The 19748-nt window shown below is 35.6% G+C and overlaps 2 protein-coding genes across 3 annotated transcripts; one reads left to right on the top strand and one right to left on the bottom strand.

Annotated features, from left to right (window-relative positions):
- The first annotated feature begins 1033 nt into the window (after positions 1–1033).
- LOC306869903 (lipocalin-like) lies at positions 1034–4160 on the top strand. The gene is made up of 6 exons (XM_079416831.1): positions 1034–1182; positions 2266–2405; positions 2498–2577; positions 2661–2774; positions 3811–3912; positions 3993–4160. Exons 1-6 carry the CDS (start codon positions 1087–1089, stop codon positions 4004–4006), a joined length of 546 nt encoding a protein of 181 aa, XP_079272957.1. The 5' UTR covers positions 1034–1086; the 3' UTR covers positions 4007–4160.
- Positions 4161–6100: 1940 nt separating this feature from the next.
- On the bottom strand, positions 6101–19645 carry LOC306870335 (zinc finger Y-chromosomal protein 1-like). 2 transcript variants are annotated; one of them, XM_079417549.1, is made up of 8 exons: positions 19545–19645; positions 18477–18573; positions 16824–17153; positions 15803–15952; positions 14485–14604; positions 12963–13097; positions 11414–11551; positions 6101–10009 (listed from the first exon to the last, which is right to left on the bottom strand). In XM_079417549.1, exons 2-8 carry the CDS (start codon positions 18541–18543, stop codon positions 8724–8726), a joined length of 2226 nt encoding a protein of 741 aa, XP_079273675.1. In that variant the 5' UTR covers positions 18544–18573; positions 19545–19645; the 3' UTR covers positions 6101–8723. The 2 variants fall into 2 exon arrangements, with proteins under 2 accessions (XP_079273675.1, XP_079273676.1); XM_079417550.1 differs by lacking the exon at positions 19545–19645 and having other exon boundaries at positions 18477–19041.
- Positions 19646–19748: the final 103 nt, after the last annotated feature.

Genomic DNA, 19748 nt, shown 5'->3' with positions numbered 1-19748 from the left:
TGATACTTCTGATGTTGTAATGTAGCATCAAAAATTGGCATTTTGTTTACAGTATACAGTGAGGTATAAAAGACTGTGACCACATTGAAATTTTATTGCATTGCATTTAAAAACAGAAAAAAACATCATTTAGGTGACTAATCAAATGTAATTTGAAGTAAATGAGAGTAGATTGAAGTAAATAAGTGTCATTGATCATGTGACTCTTGGTATAGAGGGTCAAATGTTCTTCTATCGAATCTTATGATGCTCTTTCGAACATCTGAAATCATGCTTTGACCCAGATAAACCGATCCTGTCTTAACGTAGTTTTAGGGGACAGGGCTCTGTGTGTGTGTGTTGTGTGTGTGTTGCGTGTGTGTTGTGTGTGTGTGTGTGTGTGTGTGTTGCATGTGTGTGTGTGTGTGTGTGTGTGTGTGTGTGTGTGTGTGGGGCCTCTGGTTAAGAAGGAAACACATCACCCTCACAAACCTCTGTGCCAACTGTTATACAAAGCTGTTAAATGAGAGGGGCCCTAAAACCCTACATTATTTATGCCTCTGTGTGTGTGTGTGTGTGTGTGTGTGTGTGTGTGTGTGTGTGTGTGTGTTTGCATGCAATGAAAAGTGAGAACTGAATGGATGACATTGACATTTAAATGTGTGTGCTGAGCATCCGGCACAAGTGTATTGGACAAGTGTATTGGAGCTTTGTGTGTGTGCAGAGTGTTTGTGTGTGGTGTGTTGGTTTACATACAGTAGATGTAATTTGGAGACAAAACTGTCCCCACAATCGGAAAAAAATCTGAAATCTGAAAAAATTGTAAAATGATGAATTAATGCAAAACTGTAAATTAAAAAAAGTTTTATTGTAGGGTTTGTGTTAACGTTTAATGATTGCAATGAACTGTTGGTATGTGCTCCTGTAGGTAGGGGGGTGTGTGCGTGCGTGTGTGTGTGTGTGTGTGTGTGTGTGTGTGTGTAGGGGGCGTGTGTTTATGTAACAGGCTTAGGCTCTATATAAGCTCCTGCAGCGGGACTCTGCGCTCAGAATTCAGCTCTCGGGGCCCTGATTCCCACACAATCCAGACCGAGCTCTGCAGTAGCCATGGCAACCGCCCTGCTGGGATTGCTGGGAGTTTTGCTCTGTGCCTTTGCCGTCAGTTCTGAGGTCACGCCGCAGGCCGACTTCGACCTCAAGGGGGTAAGACTGCAAGACTGCAATATTGTAGAAGTGAAATTCAAATAGGTTACAATTAAATTTAAGAGAAATCAATGAGTTGTATTTTTTTTTTTTATATACATATTTAATCTTTTTATTTGTTACAATTTTTACATTTTTATTATTATTATTATTATGTTATATATTATTATTCTGAATATATAATTACACACTCATACAGTATATATTTTGGAAATATTTACATGCGTATACATTTATATTATTGTATTTTATATCATATATAAATATATTTAATATATAAACAACATTTTTCATACATGTATTTTAACATATATATTGTTAACAAAAACTTTTATTTTGAATGTGATATGTATATATATATATGTATATATATCACAGAATATTTTTATTACATTTTGTTTTTATATTTCAGAATTTGTATCAAACATTAAATGTATAATTCAGAAATGATATAACTTTGAAATATATTTTTTGTAACTGTTTGAGTAGCTAAAATAAATGTTTTTTTTTTTTTACTTCTAGATTTTAGGTTCAACAGAAAATGTATATTTCAGGTGCTTTAGTGTCAGGGCATCTACCCATTTATTCATACATAATTTATTAAAAGTTTTGTTGCACAAAAACTTGTATCAATCATTCAATGTATAATTTAGAAATGCTTACAATTCTGAGCTTAAAAATTACTATAATTTCTATGTCTATTGGAAAATATTTGTATTTTTCAGCGTGTATATTTAGTGTCATGCAGCTACCCATTTATTTCAAGCAAAAATAAATAAATCTTTTATAAAAAATGTTGCATGACTTTTTATATTACGAAATGCGTATCAAACATTAAATTCATAATTTAGAAATGCTCAAAAAACATTATGCCACTTTTAACTATATTTTTTGTGTCAACAGCAGCTGTATGTTTTGGTCATGGCTGAAATCATGCAAAAATATATACATATTTTTTTTATATAGTTTTATAATATAAAACTTGTATCAAACATTAAATGAATATTTTAGAACTTTGAACTATATTTTTGAACTATATTCCATATTTTGGGTGTTTAGTGTTAACGTGTGTGCTTCACACAGGTGTCTGGGAAATGGTACCTGATTGGTTTTGCCACCAATGCCGAGTGGTTTGTTGCCCGCAAGGCGAACATGAAGATGGGCGTCGCCATGCTGACACCGACCGATGAAGGAGATCTGGAGATGGCATATTCCAGTCTCAAGTAAGACAAACTGATCACTAAAAAAGAAGAAACTATTAATAAAATCTTCTCATGTCGTATGATTTGAACCCTTTTTCATCCTGTTTTTCCAGTCCTGATGGCACATGCTGGAGAATAAACCATCTGGCTAAAAAGGCGGATATTCCAGGGAAATTCAGCTTCCGTAATGAACGTAAGGAAGATAGCGTTCATCTAGACATGAAAGATGGTAGTGATTTATTCAGGATTCAGATGGGAAATGATGTGTTTCCTCAGGCTGGGATTCTGACAGTGACATGCGTGTTGTTGATGTGAAGTATGATGAATATGCTTTGATCCACACCATCAAGACCAAAGCCGACTCCATCACGCTTCTCAACAAACTCTATGGTAACTAACTCATTTAAAATTTTGTATTTTAATTTTTAGCAGGTTTTGAATTTAGGCCTCTTCACATAAAAACTAAAGACAACTATAGACCTCAGTCAGGTTTAAATATATGCTGTAAGCAATTATCTTAAATGAAATACATATTTAAAATTGAAAATATATTTAGTTTCAACCTTTTTGTACCAAAATATATTTTAAGGGCAAGAAAATACATTTCCATATTACAGTCGCCTACATTTAGGCTAAATGCAAATGTGGATGGAATATTTTACTAGAGATCAAAACTAGATTAATAATAATAATACGTTTTTTTTTTATATTTTTTAAATGTGTCCTATGCTCACAAATGATAGAAACATTCTCTTCAAATGTTAAAGTATTCTATTGGATTGAAAATATATGGAGGGCAAAATATATTTTCAAAAACATTAAAAAATTGCAAAAATGTATTGGTCAAATATATATTTATGTAAATATGTAGTTGCCACTGAAATGCTTTTTAATTTTGGTATATGAGGGTTGAAACAATCTATTTTCAATTTCAAAATTTAGCTTGTATTTAAAACATATTTTGGTCAGAAAATAATTTTCTTGCTGTATTGGAGCTCAGGTCCATCAAATAATATTACCAGATACAATGAACTTTAACTCCATTAGTTAGCATGAATTAACAAAGTACTTCTAAAGCACTTATTAATCTCAGTTAATGTTCACAAATGAAGTGTTGCTTTCATTTTCAGCTGACTGAATCTCTCTTAATTTGCAACCTTACCTTTCAATCGCCTCAATGCATTTTAATATAAAACAACTCATTTTTCCTGATGGATAAAATGAGGTACCTCACCAAATTTCTTCTTCTTTCACTGAAATATTACAAAGGTTCCCTGGATTGTGATGCCGTTTCTTATGAGCTTAAATCTCATGTTCCTCGACCTGTGATGTGTGCTGTAAAAACGTTGTGAAAAGCATCAGCTCAGATAATGAAAATACTTAAAGTTTGCGCTGACTCTGAATTGTTCTCGTGACATTTGTGAAGGCCGAACCCCAGACCTGAGCCAGGACGTCCTGGACAAGTTCACTGAGTTTTCACTGGAGCAAGGCATTGTGCCTGAGAACATCGCCATCCTGCCTAAAAATGGTAAAACACTGTTAAAAACACTCTTATAAACACTAAATATGAGTGCATCCTGGCCTGACGTGAGCATGTTTTCTCTCCAGACGAGTGCCCTTGATGTGCTGATGAATCCTGACTCATTTATTATGACTGTAGTGAATAATTTAAAGTGCCTCTAGTGTTTTCTGCTCTCACTATCAGTCCTTTTACCCTCCAAGTTCTTTCCATCATTTCTTCATGAGTTTGGACCAATAAAATCTTTGGGGAATCTGTTTTGAGGCATCTGTGTTGTGATTTTTATGTATTTAGCTTGTTAACTGTCAGTCACAGAAAATGACATTTCCCACTTAAATTGTTGTAAATATCGAATGCTTTGGAGAATTTGGTCTCTTTTAAAAAGACATTTGGAAGATTATTGTAGAAGTGAAAAGCTAAAGTGAAAGTTTAAAAAAAGAGTTTATGAAAACATCAAATATAAAAATGTAAGTCTTCATAAAATGAGTTTCAAGCATGTACACACCAGGGATATAATAGCTAACTAAAACTAAACTTGTTTTTTAAATAACTGAAATAAAGTATGAAATATAAATTTTATGTAACCAAAATAAATACATATATAATAGATAAAATACTATAAAAACTATAGTTTATAAAAATTAATTACATAAATAAAAATTACTAGTTAAGTAAACTAGTTTATAAAAAAAAAGTTATTTTTTAAAATTGGTTTTATATAATTTCATATACAAATGTATAAAAGCAATTTAAAAAAATTAAGAAATGTAATATTTTAAAACCACAATAAAAAAAACGAATATGAAATAATAAAAATGACAAAATTAAGAAATATGAAAAACTAATAAAAAAAACAACAAAAATACTGAAACTAAAATTATAACTAAAACAACATTCAAATAAATCTTAAAAACTTTAACTGAAATAAAGCATAATACATATTTAAAAAATAACTTATTTCAGCTAGTTGCCAACATTTCTCGTTTTAGTTTACCATGATGTACTAAAACAAAACAAAAAAAACTGAAGACATTTACAGTGGGGATCGAAAGTTTGGGAACCCCTTGCAGAATCTGTGAAAATGTGGATAATGAAGGAAACACGATGCATTAAGAGCCGGGGGTGAAAACTTTTTGAATTTGAAGATCAAGGTAAATTGCACTTCATTTGTCTTCCAGGAAACATGCAAGTATCTTCTGTCGCGTCAGAAGGGCAGTACTAAATGGAAAAATATGATATTTCAACAAAATAAGAAAAATTTGGACATCTTCAACCTGTTCAAAAGTTTTCACCCCCCGGCTCTTAATGCATCGTGTTTCCTTCAGGAGCATCAGTGGATGTTTGAACCTTTTTTAATTGTTGTGTTTGAGTCCCTCAATCATCCTCAGCGTGAAAAGGTGGATCTCAAAATCATACAGTTACTGCTGGAAAGGGTTCAAATATGCAAAAGATGCTGGAAAACTGAAGATTCTGCAGGACCTGGAGGATTTTTCTGAAGAACAGTGCTCAGTTTAACTGTTCAGAACAAACGAGGGACTCATGAACAACCATCACAAAACAAAAAAACAGTCGTAGATCATGCAGGTAACCACACACAGTATTAAGAACCAAGGGTTCACAAACTTTTGAATGTGGTTATTTTAATAATTTCAGCTATTTTTTTGTCTTGTGGACTATATGTAAACATCTTTTATGGAAAATATATTACTCAGGACAGCACTAAATAAAAAATAACATGCATTTTGTATGATCTCTCTTATTTTGGTAAAATTATCCACATTTTCCCAGATTCTGCAAGGGGTTCACAAACTTTCGCATGCCACTGTATATAGACATACACAACTAATAATGACAAAAACATTTGTCATTATTACAAAATTACTAAAACTTAAATTCAAAACACAAATTCAAAATATTAATAAAAACTAATATCGGTAACATCTCAATGATAACAAAACAACTCACAAATTATACAGTAAATACACAACTTTTAAAGATACTGAGAAATAATTTCCTGAATAAATAAACCGGATGAACTTGGTTATAAATTGTATGCCTTGAATTCAAGGTAATTGGACAAAAGCATCTACTGCATGAACAAATGTAAATGGGAACGCTCATTATATCCCAAATAAAAAGACCACGTTGTGCTCTTACAGACAACTGCATTTCCATAATGAAGAACACAGGATGCAGGAAAATACTTTGCCTTTTATTTCCTTTTTTTTCTCATTTTTTAAACAAATGTGAAGATACATCCATGACAACACAAAGTTCTGAAGTCCTCTTTCCGAAGTGTTTACATCTACACTCTCTCTTTACAGATCTGTGTACAAAACAATAAGTTATAGTCCCATAGATTCCTACTTACATTTAACTATACAACAAAGTTCAAACGGTGACCAAATAAATATCTGCAGTATAAAAATGATCACAGGGAGGGACAGAGAGAGAGAGGAAGCCCCGGGAGCGTCGAGAGGAAGTGCTTCCCTTCCCGACCGATGGCATCGTTTTTGCTAATCATTGCTAATGGTTCTGTTTGGACACAAAGAGAGGCTGTTTCAGTGCTTCGAGGTCGACTTCCTCTAGAAACCTCTGGCCAATCACATGCAAAGCTGGATATGACATCATCCATCACAGGTTAGTGGAATTGTGACCCTAATAAGCATCATTTGATTTGATTTACGTTATGCACAAACACAAAACAGCGCATTTCCAACATGATTATTGGAGTGTTTTGCAAGAAAATACTATTTAAGTCTTTATACTTAAAACTTTGCATTTAATTCATTGTGTGATTTGGAATTATGAAATTTAACGAGTGAGAATTGTTTTTGTTTTTTTTCAAATGTAGGTGCTGTTTTTAGTTCCAATAATTCCTATTCATTTTCCGATGGTTATGTACATTAATGTAACATAAAAACCATATTTACTGCAATACAATGATTTGTATTTAAATTACAACAACTTTAGTTTTTCCTTTGATTTTGGGGTTAGATTTGACCCAGACGGGCTCTTTACATGAGATTTACCCATTTACTTCACATCCCTGTGGTCCCATACATCCAAGAGAAATGCATCAACTTACAACATGAGAAAACATTTACCTTTGCATGATTAAAATCTGTCGTATTAGCGCAGAATTCAAGCTTTCTTTTAATTACACAGACTAAAGGGGTTATCTGGTCTCACAGACCCAAAATGCTTTATAAAACAACTCTGTTCATAACCTGCATGGACTCGATCCAGGAAGTAAAAAAAAATAATAATCAAAACGAAATTTAGTTCTGAATAAATCTTAAAAAAAATGACATTTTTTCCATTCATGGTGAACCATTCCTTTTAAACATATTGGTCATTACAGATGACGCTGCGTCTGTTTTTCCCTCATCATCGTCATTAGATCAGATCATATGCACTTTTCACAATCATTAAAGGTTTGAGAGACCAGATATTCCCTATAACCTTGTCCTGATCTCACACACGTTGCAAAATATGTCCTCAGTGCCAATGGAAAACTGCCGATACCTGAACATTAAAATCATTTCCCGATGTCCATGTTTTCAAACAGCTATCTATCAGACAGACATGCTGGTAAAGTGCAAGACAGATATCAATCACATTGTCCAATATTCATAAAGCATTTCAGAGAGGTTATGTTATCTACTCGATGCCAGACTGAACGCAGTACTCTGAAACGCTTCAGGAATATGCACCTGATCTCAGAGGCTGGATGCACATGTTAGGTTCATCTATCAAGAGGACAAAACCAAACTGAAATGCATTGAAAAACAAAACATCTACAGTTAAAGGAATAGTCCGTCCAAAATAAAAAATGTCATTATTTACTCACCCTCGTACGCTTTTATTATTAATATTAATTTCTAAAGTGGAGGGGAAGATTTTCAATGAACAACAACATAAATTTGGGTCTTCAGAAGATCTGGAATATAATCCACAAGCATTATTTAAATTTTTCTATATTACATTATTAAAATGCTAATATTATAATATAAAGAAAATTAGTTGAATAAAAAAAAAAATGTTTTTTTTTTAAATTAATACCTTTTACGTTCCTTGGCAAAAAGTCAGTCAAGCTAATTTTAAACAACATGAGGGCGAGTAAATTATTTTCACTTTTAAAATTTTAGAGTGAACTGTTCCTTTAAAAGTATATTTCACCCAAAAAACTAATTTCTGTCATTATTTACGATGTTCCAAATGTGTATGACTTTCTCACAACACAAAAGATATTTTGAAGAATGCCAGTAACTAAACAAGGTCCTATTGACTTGTATGAACAAAAGATAGAATGGAAGTCGATGGCTACCCAAATTCTTCAAAATATATATTTTTTGTTACAATGGGAACCAAAACGGTTTAGTTCTTTCCATTGGAAGTCAATGGGAACTGAAACTATTCGGTCACCAACACCGTTCAAAATATTTTCATATGTGTTCCAGTAGAATAGAAGTCAATGGGAACCAAATCTGTTTGGATGCCAACTTTCTTCAGCAGAACAAAGAAATGCAAACAGGTATGAAAACAACATTGAGGGTGAATAAATGACAAATTTCATTTAAAGCTGGACTGTTCCTTTAAGACTGGAGACCATGTGACCATAAACAACTTGAAAGCACTTCCAGCCGATCTCACTAAACACTTTTCTCTCGCATACAAACACAACACAGACACACTGCTATGCATGAGGGGTCTTGGTAAGAAGCCCTATACAGAGGTTGCCAACATGAGGGAGGGTGATTTCCAATCACTGGTTGTTTTAGTGTGTTTACGGAAGTGAGCGGTGAAAGAGGAGGAGCTCATTCTGCCGGCACCATGTCTTTATGGTGCCTCATAATGTGCTGGTTTTTCTCCGAAGGTCTCCGGAAGCCCTTCGAACAGTACTGACAGCGATGCGGATAGTCCTTAGTATGGATGGAAATAACGTGTCTTTTGAACCCAGACGCATCCCCTGTGCTGTAGTCGCAATACTGACACTGATACACCCTCCGTTCTCGCGGACCCTTCGCGCTGCTGGCTTTCTTTACAGCGGGCGCTGCTAACTGCGCCGCACCTATAGTCCTCTTGGGGGCGGGCTTTTCTGTGGGCGGGGCTTGCGGCGGCGACGCCTCCGTGGGCGGAGTCGGCGACTGCGCCGCTGGCTGCTGCTGTTCCTTAGTGTGAACGGATAAGATATGGCGGCTGAGAACGAACGGGTCTGCGATTTTGAAGTTGCAGTGGCGGCACTGGTGCAGTTTCTTGGCTTTATGCGACGCCGAGTGTTTCTTAAGCTCGGATGGCCGGTGGAAGCCTTTCCCGCAGACGGCGCATTTATGCGGGTAGTCTTTAGTGTGCACGGAAATGACGTGCCGCTTAAGGTCGCTGGAGTTGGAGCTGCGATGGTCGCAGTGGCTGCACTGGTGTCCCCGAGCGTCCTCGTGTGTAGCCGCATGCTGCGTCAGCTCGTCTTCCTCGCTGAAGGTCTGGCCACAGCGCTCGCAGCGAAACGGCAGTTCGCGACTGTGCTTCGTCTTCACGTGTGTCTTCAGATTGGACGAGTCTGCCGATTTGTAATCGCAGTACATGCACGTGTACGGCTTCTCGCCGGTGTGCGTGCGCATGTGTTTCTTTAGCTCCGAGGGATGGCGGAAACCCTTGCCGCATTCAACGCAAATGTGCGGGAAGCTCTTACTGTGCACGGCCAGCAGGTGGCGATTGAGCAGCCCTTGCTCGGCAGTCTCGTAATCGCAAAACTTGCATTTGTGCGTCTTGGTCACGGCGGCAGCTGTGGGCGATTTCTGCTCCTGCTGGTGGTGCTGGAGACGGTGTGAGAACAGCGCCGCCTGCTGGTGGAACTCTTTACCGCAGGTCTCGCATTCGAACGCCGCTTTGTTGCTGAGCGCATGCACCTCCATGTGGTTGTGCAGACTGGCTTTTTTGTTAGTGGTGAAGTCACAGTCCGTGCACTGGTACTTTTTGCGACTCAACACGTCCTGGTGGTGGTTGCGAGTGTGGCGCTTGAGGAAGCCGCGGGATTTGAATTTCTTACCGCACAGCATGCAGGGGTAGACGGTCAGAGGCTGTCCATACGGACCGATGATGATCGCTGGAGAGAAATGAGAGGAGATAGAAAAGGATAATGAGAGGACAAAAGAGAATCAGTTTTGTAGCCAATACCTGATATAATGCAATATTAGTGTTAAATAAAACTATTAAAAACATTATTGTCATATGACGATGCTAAAAATAACATCATTTGGTGTAATGCAATGTGTTTTAATGCGGTTTAAAAAACACATTATTTTCCACATACCATACAGTATTGTTGCTCCTCTCTGCCCTGCCTTTCTGAAACACGTAGATTTTTACAAAGCTCATTGTTCTGAAAAGCACGGTGTGCTCTGATTGGCCAGCTATCCAGTGCGTTGTGATTGGCCGAATACCTCAAGCATGTGATGGAAATGTTTCGCCCCTTACCATATTTGGAAACACAAAGTGTCTCCACGACAACAATACTACAGCGAGAATAAAAGTTACGCCTTCTTTCTTTGCGTAAACATTTGCAAATCTTCCAACACAGTGACGTGTATGTGGGGCCATGTTTAAATGAGGAGTTTTAGGAAGGTGTGGACAAGTCTTTACTTTTATAAAGAATATCACGGATCTAATATATGCGCAAACAACTTGTAACACTCCAAAGACAAAGGAAAACTTGAAATCGCATAATACAACCCCTTTAATTGAAATGCCAACATTTCAGTTTAGTTTAGTTTATTGTAAGGCAACATTTCTAACTTTCGCTTGGTTTAAGTTAAAGCACTAAAATTGCTAAAATCATTAAAATTACTAACTGGAAATAAATAAATGAAAACTGAACTAAAACAAAAACAAAAAATCATACATGTAAAAAAAACAACACCAACATTACAAAACAACAAAAATACTAAAAACTAAAATAAAAATTAAAAATAAAAATAAACAAAATGCAGCTGATATAATATAGATACAAGCAGGTTTATTGTTATTAACTATAACTAAAACTATTATTGGAAAAAAGATGAAGTAAAATAAAATCTAATAGTAAATAGTAAAATCTTACTAAAATTCAACAATTTAAAAATGAAAGTATAAAAAATTAATAATACTAAAATAATACTAGATACAACATACAAATAGATTGAGACAAATGAGAAACTCAAAACTGCTGAAATAAAATGACAATTTAACATTTACAAATGATTAAATTCACAGAAAAATATTTGAAAACAAAAGTTTATTTTGTTTTCAATATCAAGGTAAAAATGTATATATTTGTATATTGGCAAAAATTTCTATTTTTGCTTTTTTCACCACTTTTATTCATCATTTTAATTCACTTTAGTTCATTTGAAATGATCTTGCAGCGTGATGCATAACATTGCAAACATCCTATTTTCTGTAAAGCTTTCAAAGCAATTTTACAAAACCTCAGATTTATTAATAAGCTAGTGAGAGGTGAGCGTGCTGATACCTGTTTGGACCTGTCGGGGTTCAGCTCGTCTCTTGTTCTTGCCGTGTTGCCGGTTGAGTTTGTCCAGTGCATCCGACTCGTCAATGTGCAGTAATGCGCTCGCTGCTCCGTTCCGGTTCTCACAGCCCTCATCCGCACCTGCTTACCAAACACACATGAGCATATTCAAAATCATTTATCATTACAAGAAACATCCTAATCAATGCAAAACCACAACTTTATTGTAGCTCAAAATACTCATATGTGACCCTGGAGCACAAAACCAGTCATAAGTAGCACGGGAATATTTGTAGCAATAGCCAAAATTATCGATTTTTCTTTTATGCCAAAAATCATTCGGATAATTAAGAAAAAAATCATGTTCCATGAAGATATTTTGTAAGTTTTCTACCGTAAATATATCAAAACTTCATTTTTGATTAGTAATATGCAATGCTAAGAACTTCACTTGGACAACTTTAAAGGCGATTTACTCAACTTTTGGATTTTTTTGCACCCTCAGATTTTCAAATAGTTGTATCTCAGCCAATTATTGTCCTATCATAACAAACCATACATCAATGGAAAGATTATTTATTATAAATCTCAATTCAAAAAATGTACCCTTATAACTGGTTTTGTGGTCCAGGGTCACATATCAGTCAACCACTAATAAAGACGGCATTAAAGTACAGGAAGTCAGAAACAGACCTGTTACTGCAATCCAGTGTTTCTAGATAGATTTAGTTTAACTTGACGTACTAAAATTAATAAAAACCCTATGGACAAAAACACAAAACTACTAAAAATGACAAAATGCACAATAAAATGACTAAAACTTTAAATAAAAGTAAAATGAAAACAGACAATGAGAAAATAAAAACATCAATAAAAATGATTATACAAATATTATTTCATGGATACTACAATAACACTGATTTTGAATCAAATCGAGATCAGAATCGACTCGAAAGCTTGTGAATCAAAATCGAATCATGAAATTTGTGACAATACCCAGGCCTACATTTCATAATGCCGTATGAATGCAGTGTGTTGTTTTGTATTTAATAGACTCTATTTAGTAGGGCTGCGACGATAAACCGATGCAGAATCGATTCTAAGATCTTCCGAATGCGTCGTAATTCTCTCTGGAATGGATTCGGAGCTTAGATTCTAACAGCAGATGGCGCTCTACTCTAGTTTTTATCCACACGCTGAAGAGCACTTGTGTGTTCGGCTGAGTCTGTAATTTCACCTCGGCTCAGAATGCTTTTGTGACGCGAGATTAATGCAAACAAAGCCCACTGTGAACATCCTTGTAATTCACGTCAACCTTTTCCAATTTTATGAATGATAATTTTAGGTTCAAGCGTGTGTAAGGATTTGGAAACAAGCAGAGTACGGTTGTTTCTAAAGCATGCAGCGCCATCTGCTGTTCAAAACTAAGCTCAGAATCGACTCGAGAAAGAATCACCATGCATTCGGAATCATTTCTCGACGCATCGATTTATTCTCCCAGTTGTACTACATGATCTGGATTTGTAGGGTCAGTGAAATGCAGACTCCTGACCGTATGCAGCGGCCCACGCGACGGGCATGAAGTCCTTGCTGAGGGCAGTGCTGTCATACGGCCTGTCGTGAGGAACCGGCTCCTCTCCTCCAACCACCACCTCCATGTACACCTCGTCCGAGAGCTTAGATCCTCCTGCGCACAAAACACCGCAAACTGCACATAAACAATGGATAAACGCACAATAACAGCGTCTAAAATTACAACGTCACATTAACAATGACATCCACACAAGTAATGTGTCTCGTGCCACTTCAATGCTTCAAATCACAGAGCTTCATCTTTGAAAACACGTTATTGCATTTTGCAGCTTAAAAATCAGAAAGGAGTACATCTGGGACAATAATAACTACATTTTCAAACCAGGAACCAAAGGAATCACACATTCAGAAACACGTCCTCCTCAATGTCTACAGTGGTTACACTGCTGGTTCGACATGTTCCCCTAAACTTACATCATTTCACATTTGTAGCACAGAAAGAACAAAGCGCTTTGAGCAAAAACTAAATGTCTATTTGAGCTTTTGCAGCCAATATCAAGCAAACATGTTATTGTAAGGTTATATCAGCGTGAAACACTTTCATCACCAATCACTTTACATTCACAATATAGATATTTCTGATGGAAAAAAAAAAAAAAAAATTATATATAAAGAATTACATATTAAATAATAAATATTATATATTAAATAATCATATAATAAACAATTATATTTTAAATAATAATCATGCTATATTTGGATAATCCAGTGAATTAAATATTTCTTAATAAAATAAAGAATTACATATTAAATAAAAAATATTATATATTAAATAATCATATAATAAACAATTATATATTATATAATAGTCATGCTATATTTGGATAATCCAGTGAATTAAATTTACGAATTTATGAAATACAAAGCAAAAGATCAGATGATTCATATTAAACGACTGACACCAGTGTAAAAAATGGTGCTATTTTAATATCATTAATATATTAGTATAGTATATTAACATTTTTAATTTATACTTTTTGTTTTAATTTTAGTAAAAATTTTAGTAATTTTGTTTTTAAAATATTATTCGTTTTTATTGTCCACTTATTTCTTATAAATTTTTTGTTTTAATTTGTGCAATTTTAGCATTTCAGCCAAGTTTGTTTTTTCATATTTTATTTTCAGTTAACATTTTAAATTATATATATATATATAAAACAATTTTTTTAGTGTTACTTAAATAATAACCACACCGATAAAACAGCTTTACATTATAATACACTTGAGTTCAAAACTGAGGACTCAAAAGAGACTAAAACTAATTTTATAAAACGGACGGTGTTTTACAATTTTTTTAAATCATTGCAATTTAAAATAACTGTTTTCTATGTGAAGATTTGTTATTCCTGTGATCAAAGCTGAATTTCCAGCATTCAGTGTCACATGATCCTTCAGAAATCATGCTAATTTGCTGCTCAAGAAACATTTCTGATTATTATCAATGTTGAAAACAGTTGTGCTGGGTTTTCAGAGCTTCTCACCATCAGTCTGTGTGTGATGAGCGTCTCCCACAGACATGTAGACCATCTTCTCTCTCAGCGGCCGGACCACAGGCTCAGCCAGAGCGACCGCCTCGTTCTCACCGAGATCCACCGTCTCTCCTGCACACAGAGTTAAACAACCAGTCCTATTACTGGACTACATCCTCCTCTCATGCTATTAAAATAACTGACAGCATCAACTAAATTTTACTTGCCCTGGCAACATTTTCACTCACCCTGAAGTAAAATGTAAAAAGTGCTTTAGCCTAGTTGAGCACCAGCAATTACCTCTAAATATGATACACACTGGGATACAAATCTCCACAATCATGATGCATCATAATTGATCAGAACTGAAGTTGTGGCAAACGCCCAGGGAGACCCAGGAGAGTATATGAATCTGCAATTTCTTTGAAATCATTGAACTGAAGATTTCATCAATGGGCCCAGAACAGAGCTGCTACTATTAACTAACACTATTATAAATCATACAAAAATTTTATAAATAATATATTTAAATGAAATGAGAAATGTTGCATTAGCAACTAATTGAAATTTTGAAAGTTTAAGTACTAAAATTACTAAAACTTAATCTGCAATAAGTTAAAGCTAAATAGAAAACTGGAATACTACCGAATATTAAAATACCAAATAATAAATATTAAAATACCAATATAAAATCTAATAGTATAATTAAATACCAAATAATAATTAAAAACAATTTAACAATTTGTCCAATTAAAAAGGACAAAAGCTCATAACTAAACTAAAATCAATTATAAAAAAAATAAATAAAATGAAAATATAATATTCAAAAAATAAAAGTGAAACACAAACTTCAGATGACAAACTAATGAGAAATTAGAAATATAATAGAATAAGTTTAAGCTGGAGTACTAAAATGTATAAAACTAAAACCAAAATAATAAATTAAAGCTACATAGAAATATTAAAAAATAATAATATTATTATAAAATATTATAATATTATGTAACACTACAAAAACTAATAACGATGAAAAATAAAATAAAAAATTCAACTACAAACTAAAGATAAAATAAAACAAACGTTACATTAAAAAAAACAAATGAAAATTGGCAACAAACTGAAATACATTTACATTGAAATACTAAAATGACTAAAACTGGAATAAAATAAAAGCTAAATAGAAATAAATATTATATAAAAAATAATATTATTAAATATTCTAAAAGCTAATAACTGACAAAAGCACAACTAAAATTGATGTAAAAAAAATAAAATGATAAAAATAAAAGCTAATTCAAAATACTCTTAACTAAATCTCTCGTTCACTCACCAAGGTCGTCTTCTCCAGAGTCTGCTTTAAAGATGTAAACTTTAATGACTTCCTGTCCGTCCTCATCCTTCTCCACCTCCTGATCATCTATCGCCCCCTCGACCGTCACCTCCTCTCCGTCTCCAGACACCATCTTACCCGCGTCATCCACTGCAGGACGAACAACAGACTCCATCATTAATTATGAACAGATGATACTTTGATCAGAATCATTTTTATGATGATGATAAAGAGAAAAGAGACAAAACTTTGGAACTGTAACATCAAATAAAATAAAACACTACTTATTATAAAATATTATATATTAAAACAAATCATGTGTTAATGTCTATTTTGGATAATCCAAACTATTCAGACAGAAACAAATAAACTGGCAAATAAGAGATCAAATTAACAAACTGACAAAACATAACTAAACTAAAATAATTTTTTGGAAATATTAAAAACTGAAGATAAAATTTAAGTAAAATGAAACCAACATTAGATGACAAACATAAAAATAAAACTTAAATGAAACAAAACTTTAAGCTAAAAGGAGACTTCAAAAACAAATTATTTTATCTTACTAATTTATTATTTGTATTAAATTACAAAAGAATAAACAAAATTAAGAAATATAAAAAAACAAATAATATTATATTATAAAAACTAATAACAATGGCAAAAGCACATAAATTAATAAAATGTTTTTTTTAATTAAATATATAAAAATAAAAAAAAAATGCAACAAAAAACACAAGCATTAGATGAAACACTAAACACTAAAAAGAAAAAGTTGAGGTACTAAAAAAAACAAATAATATTATAAAATATTATATAGCATAATACTGTAAAAAGTAATAAGAATGAATTGTTATATATGAAAAATTTAAAATTTAAGGTGCTTATAAACAAACAAACAAATATTAGATGAAAAATTCAAAAAAGAAAATGTAGCCTTGGCAACTAAGTTGAATAACTAAAATAACTAAAACTACATTTGAAACTATAAACTGCACCAAACGATGATTCGGTGAATTACAGGAGATCATGAGGTAATCTCCGCAGCCGTCCGAGTCGTGCTCAGCGTCCCTCCCCTCCGTCACCAGAACATCCTCCGTCATCTCTGCCATGGCAACGCCATCCTCCTCTTCCTCCTCGCCCTCCAGTGACATCACGCAGGTCTCCACGGCAACGCCCTCGTCGTCGTCGCAGTGAACGTACTCGGCGACCACGTCCTCCACGGCGTCCTGGATGACGAGCTCGTCGGAGGAGAAGCCCTGGACAGACGCGGCCTCACCCTCCACCTCTGACACCAGCACCGTCTCCTGCAGCTCCACCACATACTCCTCCTCCCCCACACCTCCCTCATCTGCAACAACACACAACTACAGCTCAAAACTACTGTCTGCACTTCATAACCACCAAGCCATTCAGCTGACCACGGGTTACTACAGTTCAACTACATGTGTGACCCTGGACCACAAAACCAGTCATAAGGGTCAACTTTTTGAAACTGAGATTTAGACATTCATGTGAAAGCTGAATAAATACGCTTTCCATTGATATAGTAGAGTTTCGATGGTCAGAAAACTAAATAGTTGAGTTTCGGGGTCAGAAAACCTTTAAAAAAAAAAAATAAATAAATAAATTGTTAAAACAGCCCCTACATCAGCACATGTTGTTTGGGAGGGTTTCAAGAAAAATTCTCCTCGTTCATCCAAAAACAATCTCCAGCATATTCAGTTATCAGACACGACTGGAACTTCAAATGGGACTGGCTTCTATGATCAGATGAAACTAAAAAATGAGCTTTTTAGCAGCAAACACTCAAGATGGGTTTGGTGAACACGGATAAAAAGTACCCCATGTGTACAATGAAATATACTGCTGTATTTGTGATGTTGTGGGCCTATATTTCTGCTGGAGGTCCTGGACATCTTGTTCAGACACATGGCATCATGGATTCTATCAAATACCAACAGATAAAAAATCAATAAGTGACTGACTCTGTTAGAAATCTTATAATGGGCCATGTTTGGATCTTACAACCATACAATAATCCAAACACAAACCTCAAAAACAACACAAACATGGGTCACTGAGCACAAAACCAAGCTTCTGCTGGCCATTCCAGTCCTCTGACCTGAACCCTGTAGAAAATGAGTGAGGTGAACTGAAGAGAAGAAGCACCGTCATGGAGCTGTGAATCTGAAGGATCTGGAGTGATTCTGGATGAAGGAATGGTCTCTGATCTCTTGTCAGGTGTTCTCTAACCTCATCAGGCATTATAGGAGAACATTTAGAGCTGTTAAACTGACAAATGAAGGTTTCAAAAAGTATTGAATAAAAGGGTGCCAACAATGCAGATTCATTTTCACAGCCACCTTTGATCATATTTACCAAGGGTGCCGATATTTTTGGCCATGACTGTATATGTGTGTGTAATTCTAATTCTGCATTATTAAAGAAATTTATTTGTATTTAAAATGCTTATTTATTCATATTCACATTCCTGAAAATGTACAAAATGTTTCATTATAAAAATATAAATTCAAACTTAACATTCTCATCTGTAAACAAAAAATACTGTTTTGTCCAATCAAATGCTCTATAGAATGAGAACATCACAACAATGGCATTAAATGTTCCAGACACACAAATGAGTGAGCAAACATCCCAGTGTCTTTATTACCTGAGCCATGCAGTATAATCTTTGGCTCTTGGGAACGGAGAGCAAGCCTTGTCACCTCCTCATCCATCGTCTTTATTCTTCATTGGCCACGGCACAACTAACACAACAACACATACAATTCAACCAGAATGTCTGCTAGAGACCATTTATGATAAAAAGAGAATAAAAGAGTTAAACAATCATTTATAGCAGAACTACTCTCTCATAAAAAGTAAACACAGAATGGAGCCTTTAGCATAAGAACTGGGAGGATCATAATGTGACAGGCTTCAAGAACTAGTTGCCATAATGTAAGCATGCATGCAATAGGTTTGAACAGACATGCAAACAGACTGATGAATACGGAGGGAGGCAGACAGACTTATGAATATGACACACAATAAATATGAACAGATTATTGACGAACGTGCATGTCCCTTTAATTTGCAAATGACTGCGACAAGAGCGACTGGAAATTAAACATGCGCACCAATAAACGGCTGTGCATTTAATAAAATGATCCAACACGTCTTTAAATGCAACGCAAAATGCATTAAACGCGTCGTGCATGTCAGGAAACACTCGAAGCTTCATGCATTTGAGAAGAATGAGTGCAGCAGCAGCAGCGCGCGCCGAAGCTTCCCACCCCCCGCGCGCTGAAGGTTTCCTCGTATTTCAGCACCTGAAACCGGACATAATCATGGCGCCTTGTGACCATAATTTCCCCCCTTTCACTGAAAACAAAACCTGCCTGCCCTGCGCGCGCCATTTTGAGCCATAACACATCGCGCGTTTGATTCCCACGCATGCATACGTGCGAGCTTTGCTTTAAAAACAAAGGGGCGTTTGGTGTCGCGTGCATGTAGGAGCATTTATAAACAATAACCCACCCCCAGCGCTTCAGGCCCAAGTGCGGCCTGCGTAAGGCCTGGGGCCCGACGGCCAATCCGAGGCCTCGCGTCTCCAGCCGCGACGCGCAACATAATACAACAAAACGTGCAATAACCGCGCATAAACATGACGCGCGTGTGCAACAAGCGGGTGGGATGAAACCCGCGCGGTCCGGTTCGTCGGTATCGGCGCACTTACCGTAGATCGACGCGCGGGGCGGCCTCCAGATTTTCCCCAGGCAGGCAGGCAGGCCGTCGGATTCCCCCAGACTCGGGCAGGGCTGGAGCGGGAGTTAGCGGGCGCTGGGCGGGCCGCGGAGTGCGCAGGGAGGGCGGAGCTCCGCAGACAGACGCGCTGCAGCCCGCTGCTCCGCCACAGCGCGTCACTGCGCAGAGCCGCAGG

The sequence above is a fragment of the Barbus barbus genome (genome assembly GCF_936440315.1).
Source record: "Barbus barbus genome assembly, chromosome: 5".
Classification (NCBI taxonomy): Eukaryota; Metazoa; Chordata; class Actinopteri; order Cypriniformes; family Cyprinidae; genus Barbus; species Barbus barbus.
This window is presented reverse-complemented; position numbering and strand designations above follow the sequence as displayed.

Bases quoted from the DNA above. Each gene is read 5' to 3' on its own strand.
- LOC306870335 (XM_079417549.1), bottom strand. From the start codon at position 18,543: ATGGATGAGGAGGTGACAAGGCTTGCTCTCCGTTCCCAAGAGCCAAAG. The intron at 15,953-16,823 runs GTAATTCACCGA...TTCGTCCTGCAG, and splicing joins AGATTACCTCATGATCTCCT to TGGATGACGCGGGTAAGATG. The intron at 10,010-11,413 runs GTATCAGCACGC...ATTTCTCTCCAG, and splicing joins ACCCCGACAGGTCCAAACAG to CGATCATCATCGGTCCGTAT.
- LOC306869903 (XM_079416831.1), top strand. From the start codon at position 1,087: ATGGCAACCGCCCTGCTGGGATTGCTGGGAGTTTTGCTCTGTGCCTTT. The intron at 1,183-2,265 runs GTAAGACTGCAA...TGCTTCACACAG, and splicing joins CCGACTTCGACCTCAAGGGG to GTGTCTGGGAAATGGTACCT. The intron at 2,775-3,810 runs GTAACTAACTCA...ACATTTGTGAAG, and splicing joins GCTTCTCAACAAACTCTATG to GCCGAACCCCAGACCTGAGC.